This window comes from Octopus bimaculoides, chromosome 12 (assembly GCF_046866305.1).
Source record: "Octopus bimaculoides isolate indiv1 chromosome 12, ASM4686630v1, whole genome shotgun sequence".
NCBI classification, from domain to species: domain Eukaryota; kingdom Metazoa; phylum Mollusca; class Cephalopoda; order Octopoda; family Octopodidae; genus Octopus; species Octopus bimaculoides.
This window is the reverse complement of record NC_142939.1, coordinates 60,606,562-60,614,061: the sequence shown is the minus strand read 5'-3', so window position 1 is coordinate 60,614,061 and position 7,500 is coordinate 60,606,562. Positions and strand designations below refer to the sequence as shown.

The 7,500-nt window shown below is 37.5% G+C and overlaps 1 protein-coding gene across 2 annotated transcripts in view; it reads left to right on the top strand.

Annotated features, from left to right (window-relative positions):
* Window positions 1-7,500, top strand: part of LOC106880106 (uncharacterized) — a 513,189-nt gene that overhangs the window by 498,986 nt on the left and 6,703 nt on the right. For both annotated transcript variants that reach the window (XM_089361130.1, XM_089361133.1), the window contains one exon: window positions 2,153-2,396. In XM_089361130.1, the coding sequence (XP_089217256.1) occupies window positions 2,153-2,396 (244 nt within the window). The remainder of the gene's footprint in view (window positions 1-2,152; window positions 2,397-7,500) is intronic.

Here is a 7,500-nt window from a genome sequence, read left to right as displayed (position 1 = left end):
TGGCCTCTTATACGTCATTGACGTAATAAATACCCGAGATCATGACACTTTTCCCTGATTTGTTGAAACGATCGTAATGGATAACAGCTCAACATGACGAAATGACCGGAAGAGACTGAGTGGAAGGGAAATAATAACGGTGACTCACCTGAAGTAGGATGCGCAAGTGCGTGTGTGTATGTGAGGATGGTATGTATAAGTGTGTATGCGTGAATGGGGCGAGCGCGTGTGAATGTATGTGTGGGTGAGCTTGAGATAATGTGGGCATGTGTGTCCGTATGGAACCGTGTGTGTGTATGTGTATAAGTAACCTGGTGTGTGCATTTTCTGGAGTGATGTATATATACGTATATATATAAAGTCATGCAGCTGCCGAGTGGTGTCCAAGTGATGAGAAAAGACCACCTGAAAGGCCTCCACAACGACTGTAAGACGATTTGGTCAAGCAATTTCGGTCATGATAGAAAAGGTCGGCGCAGTCAAGACAAAATTGGAAGCGCATTGTGAGCAACGGTGTATAGCAACAGCTGATGGCCTGGTCGATACTGTGATAGACTTATATAAGTAGGTATATACATATATGTATGTTTTAAATAAAATGAATATTACGTAGGTATAACGTAAATATTTCTGCGTCCGGAGTGTAACAAAGGGCTCGGGGAAATATTAACATTCAATATCAGAAACGATTATACAATAATATATAAATATGATATAAACCAGTCAACAACATTTGTTTTCTATCATGAACAGCTGCAACAGTTTGTTTGTGTCATAAATGAGTTGGTACATTTCCTACAGGTTATTTTGAATACATTGTGCATCTCTCTCTCTTTATCTCTCCTCCCTCTCTCTGTTTTTATCCCTCTGTTTACAACAGTTTAATGTTGATGTGCTGTGTGTCTGTCTGTTTCTCTCTTTACTACAACCTGGTATCAATAAAGCGCGTATTTGCCCGTCTCTCTCTCTCCCTCTTTCTCCATCACCCTTTTCTACAACTTGGTCTCAAAATGCTTTGTATATTTATCTATCCATCCATCCATCTATCTATCTATCTATCAATCGATCTCTCTGTCCTTTTGTCTGTCTATCTATCTACCTATCTACCCATCCCTCTATCGATCTATCGATCTATCTATCTATCTATCTATCTATCTATCTATCTATCTATCTATCCAACTGCCTGTCTATCTGCTTGTCTATCTATCTATCCACCCATCCATAGCCCATCCAGCCACCCATCGATCTATCTAACTGTCTGTCTGTCTATCAATTTATCTAGTTATCTATCCATCCATCCATCCATCCATCCATCTATGAATCTATCTAACTGTCTGTCTGTCTATGTGTTTGTCTATCTTTCTATTTATATATCTATCCATCCACCCATCCACCCATCCATCCACCCATCTATCTATCTATTTTACTACAGTTTGGACTCAAGTACACCGTATATCCCCGCTCCCCCTCTCTTTCTCTCTCTCTCTCTCCCTCCCCCTCCCTCTCTCTCTTTCCCCCTCCCCCCTCTCTCTCTCTACATGAGTCTGGTGTTAATACATTGTATGTATGTAAACCTGTCTCTTCACTGCAACTTACTGTCTTGGCGCCGAGTGTCCTGATATCTCCTGCAGTCATTTATTATGCGTTGAGGGGCAGTGTGAGTGTATGTATCTACATATGCATTACAAATGAAAGAGATAGATAGAGAGAGAGAGAGAGTGTGTGTGTGTGTGTGTGTGTGTGTGTGTGTGTGTGTGTGTGTGTATGTGTGTGTGTGTGTGTGTGTGTGTGTGAGGGAGAGTGAGTCTGCCTGGTAGCATATGGCTATATATGAATAAATACATAAATGCCGCAGTATGAACAGGTGAGTGAATGAGTGCGAGCCATTGTGTGAGGTGGGGCATGTGTGTGTGTGTGTCTGTGTATTTGTGCGTGTGTATTTGTGTGTGTGTATGTGTGTGAGTGATGATAGTGGTGTTGGTGGTGTTGTTGTTGTGTTGTTGTTGTGTTGCTGTTGTTGTTGTTGTTGTTGTTGGTGGTGGTGGTGGTGGTGGTGGTGCTGCTGCTGCTGAAGATGGTACATAGCAGTTTGATAGGCTCCTATTAAATGCACTAATCTATCCTTTCCCAATTTGTTTACAATGTCTCAAAGATAACATCATATTCCTGGATGAGAAGAAGAAGAAGAAGAAGAAGAAGAAGAAGAAGAAGAAGAAGAAGAAGAAGAAGAAGAAGAAGAAGACCAACAACAACAACAACAACAACAACAACAACAACTGCAGTAGCAACTGCAACAGCGACATTAACAACAACAGCAGCGATAACAACCACGAAGACATTAGAAATCAATGCTGAAGAAAACGACCAAACAAGTGAGATATTTAATCCATTGAAAGGTTAGTTTAACATGGACAAATATTTATAAAGAAGAGTGTGGTTAACTGGAAAAGAGTAAGAATTTTATCTCGCTTTCTGTCAATAACCAAACAGCAGGAACCGATTGTTATTACTAAATATTAAACAATGAACCTTCACATTTGCCAAAACCAAATGGAAATTATTGGTTCTTATTTATTTACTTTAGCCATTTGGGTTTTTTCTTCTGGTTTTAAGCCACAATTCTCACAAACTGTAATGGCAGTTAACATGTGACAACAGCAGATACGAAAATGGAAGAGCTGCTAGCGAATAGTAAAAATAATTAATAAACAACAGAGTTAGAGCAGTTAACAAATATTTACACCAGTAAACCAAACGTAACTGTAGATTAAATTCTGTTAACCTGGTTTAACACCATCACCTGATCTTTGGGTGTCTTTAGCGGAGTTTACGAGTATTCCGTAAAGGTGTATGATTTGAGGATAACCTCTTTGTTTTCTCCCCTCTGTCTCGAAGACGTTCAAAAATAAAGACTATCAGCATTGTTCCCCCCTTTTTGTTTACCCTTTATTTTAAATCTAGTTCCCAGTTTACAAAACTTTTGGTGGCGTATTAATTTCTTTTCTACTCTAGGCACAAGGTTCGAAATTTTGGGATTAGATCGATTAGATCGATCCCAGTATGCAACTGGTACTTAATTTATCAACCCCGAAAGGATGAAAGTCGACCTCAGCGGAATTTGAACTCAGAACATAAAGACGGATGAAATACTGCTAAGCATTTCGCCCGGCGTGCTAACGATTCTGCCAGCTCGCCGGCTTTGGCGTATTGACTGCTACCAGCATTACGGTCAACACATCCTTCCGTTATTTCAGACTTGACCGTATTAACCTTTTTACTGAAGAAATCAGATATATCCACTCAAAATTGCAATACTCTTAACTTCGGTAAACAATTTTATATACTAATCTATCTTTTGTTGAGGAACGTCATATTTGAAACTAGTTTCTGTTGAGATATATCAAGATTACGGAAGCAAAGTGACTTGCAGAAAATATCAATTCTATTATTGGTAGATTTTTAATATCATTACTGGAATAACAATGAAATTTAATTTCTCAATAACAGGTTAAAACACTAATAAACAAAGCATAATTATTGCTTGTTAGAAATCTCTGTGTACACAATAATCATGTCAAAAGGTAAATCTTTTTATGGTTTTACTCTAATGTTATTGGGTGACTGTTCACATATACTTAAGTTCTTTGTAGATTAAAACGAGCAAAAAGATCCTTTAAAAATCTAGTTAACAAAAAGTAATAATAAGTTAACGAATAGTTATTAACACTAACAACAATGAACGAAATTTAACAGCATTTAGCAAAGATGAACGGCTGTTAACAATCGCCAGCAGTAGTTAAAGAAAATTAATTGTAGATAATGAACATTAGCAATAGTTAACAGAGAGCAAAAGACGTACCCTTAACGTAGTTCTGAGGGAGATTCAACGTGACACTGAATGTGACAAGGCTGGCCCTTTGAAATACAGGTACGACTCATTTTTTCCAGTTGAGTTGACAGTAGCAACGTGGAATTAAATGTCTTACATAACGCGCCGCCGGAAATTAAACTCAGGACTTTACTATCGTGAGCCGAATATCCTACCCACTAAGCCACGAGCCTTCACTAAGAAAGTAACAACTGAATACTCATAAGCATGATAAGGAAATGAGAGAGAAAATGTCAACGCTACTGTCGACATATAGAGGGGGAAACAAAACGAGAAGGAAGAGGGAGAAAGAGAGAAAGTAAAAGCAGAGAAAAACAACGGTAAATGGAGAGAAAGAGGCAGGAGAGAGGAAGACATTAAGGTGTGATTTTTGGCTTCCATTTCTAACAAGTCTATCGACCGTCTAGAAGCTTCCACCTTATAGAACTGTACAATCCTTTCATGATACTAATAATACACACAAACACAGTTTCTAGATCTTTAACATATTCACGCTTTATCGAAACCGCATACTTTTGATGTCTGAAAATATCTACAATAACTTGTTGCTAATAACATTGTGATTCTGCAGTATGTTACCCGCATTTTCAGAGTGTATATATTGATAATAATTATATATGCACCTTTAGTGTGTATATTTACAATATTTAAGTATACACCATTAACTTTATATTTAGATTGTATATTTGCAATAATTGCATATACACCATTAACTTCGCTTTTAGCGTTTATATCTACAATAATTATATATACACCATTTAACCCCATCTTCAGAGTGTATATTATTCACAATATTTATATCTACTGTATGTTTTGAGGTCAGTTTAACCGCCTATTGCTATGAAATTGGCGGAGATCAAACTGATCTCAAAATAGTACAGATATAGATATTATAGAAAAATACGTAAAAATATACTTTAAAGATGGAGTTAACAGCTTGGAAAATTATTTTCGTATCGATTTCTGACAGAAGCACAAGTTCACTAAATATTTCTACCAATTCTGTGGAATCCTTTCTTTTTTCTTTTTCTCAACCATGATGGTTCTGCCAAGCTATATTCCCATAAAGAAATCCTGCATATTTGCATCTGATTCCTTATTGCACACATTAAGGATATCCCTGCCAAAACCTATTCTTTTCCACTGTGTTAGGTTCACCATAATGTACATAAACACACAAAATGGGAAAGCATTTCCAATTGCTTCAAAAAGACAAGGTTATCAGCTTGTTTTTTTCATGACCGCAAAAGAATGGACCACATAGCTAACCCTCATTCACACCAAATTCTTCAGTCTTCCCCTTTCTCAACCCTCTTTTTTGTTTTTCATCACCGCCCTCTCTCTCTCTCTGTCTCTCTCTCTCTCTCTCTCTCTCTCTCTCTCTCTCTCTCTCTCTCTCTCTCTCTCACGTTGTATCCCGATCTTTGAAAACATGCTGCAGTGTGTATTATTCCCAGAAATGCAAGCTTTTTCAACCTCACCAAATGTCGTCCTGTCTCAATCACATCAATATTTCAAAGGTGATGGACACAGCCATTATTCCCTCTCTTCCTCTCCGTCTCCGCTTCTCTCTTTCTCTCTCTCTTTCTCTCTCTCTCTCTCTCTCTCTCTCTCTCTCTCTCTCTCTCTCTCTCTCTCTCTGTTTCTCCCTTCTCCTTCTCTTTAAGAATCACCTGAGTGGCTTTCCTAAAGCAATATCTGCTAGACCCAATTCTCCTTTATCATTGATCAGAAAGTTTTTGTCATTCATGGCATCAGATGACATCAACCCCGTTGTCTTTGGTGTATCAACAACGATTTCGACTTCATATCAAAGGCTCCATCCACTTTTCGTCCAATCACAACCATCGCGAAGTGTTCATGGTATTCTCTTTTATCCACATTTTAGCAATTCTAGTATCTTCAGATTCGGTTTTCGCCCTTATACACGAACAGCCCAATTGCCATTATTTCTCTCAAGTGATATCATCCATGGTGGTGGTGGTTGGTCGATAGTGGTGATGGTAATGATGATGAGGATTTTTAGTCCCAGATTCAAAGCATCCGCCTGATTTTATGCTTGTTTTGTTTTCTCAGGAATTCTGTACCGGAACTACAGTATCTTCATTGTGTTCTTGCTTTGTTGATTTTTTTTAAAAGACGATAAAATGTTGTTTGCAATAGATTCGACTGCTATTTCTTGCAGGTTCAATGAGTGACCACATAGTGTGTCCGAGGTAGTGGCGCTGGTGATAATGGTAGAAAACGAGGAAAGTGGGGATGAGTTATTTAATTGACACTTCTACTGATTGTGTATGTATGTACTGTTATGTCTGTTTAGATCTTGCGCGAGATAGAGGTGGAAGAGAGAGGTTTTCAAAAGCCGTGTCCATATATTTGATATTGAAAGAAATCAATAAATTACCAGAGGCATTCTGCCACTTCAAATTTTATTCTGCCAAAGATTGCTGACCAAAGATATATTACCAATTTCAAGACTGAATCTTAAGAAGAGCCAAATGAAACTGACAAAATATCGTTATCTTAAGAGAATACGAAATATTTATTCCAAAGACTTTTATGACGCTTAACTTCATATATGTATGTGTGTGTGTGTGTGTGTGTGTGTGTGTGTGTGTATATATATATATATATATATATATATATATATATATATATATATAGGCGTAGGAGTGGCTGTGTCGTAAGTAGCTTACTTACCAACCACATGGTCTCGGGTTCAGTCCCACTGCGTCGCATCTTGGGCAAGTGTCTTCTACTATAGCCTCGGGCCGACCTAAGCCTTGTGAGTGGATTTGGTAGACGGAAACTGAAAGAAGCCCGTCGTATATATGTATATATATATATATATATATATATATATATGTATGTGTTTGTGTGTCTGTGTTTGTCCCCCGAACATCGCTTGACAACCGATGCTGGTGTGTTTATGTCCCCGTAACATTAGCGGTTCGGCAAAAGAGACCGATAGAATAAGTACTAGGCTTCTAAAGAATAAGTCCTGGGGTTGATTTGCTCGACTAAAGGCGGTGCTCCAGCATGGCCTCAGTCAAAAGACTGAAAGAAGTAAAAGAGTAAGAGAGAGTAAAGAGTATATATACACTGATACCACGCTGTACGAGTTTAATTCGATCCATGACCGAGCTCGTTTTACGATTTACTCGTTTTACGATTTTCTCGTTTTACGATTTACTCGTTTTACGATTTACTCGTTTTACGATTTTCTCGTTTTACGATTTTCTCGTTTTACGATTTACTCGTTTTACAAATCAAATGAAATATAATTAATCTGTTCCAGCCCCCAAAAACCACTTAAAAATACATTGTTATGGATTTCAAAACAGAAAAGGTGTAGTTACAAGTAAAATGACAATTATAAAGAAAGAGAATGCAAAAGAAATATATAAACTGGTTTTATTAACTGAATTACCTTAAAGACTTGTGTGCTCGTAACGCAGATTTCCGCTCGTAATTCAAGACAAAAATTTGCACAAGTCTTGGCTCGTACAGCAAATTACTTGTACAATGGGGCATTCGTAATGCGAGGTTCTACTGTATATAAATATATATATATATATATATATATATATATATATATATATATATATATA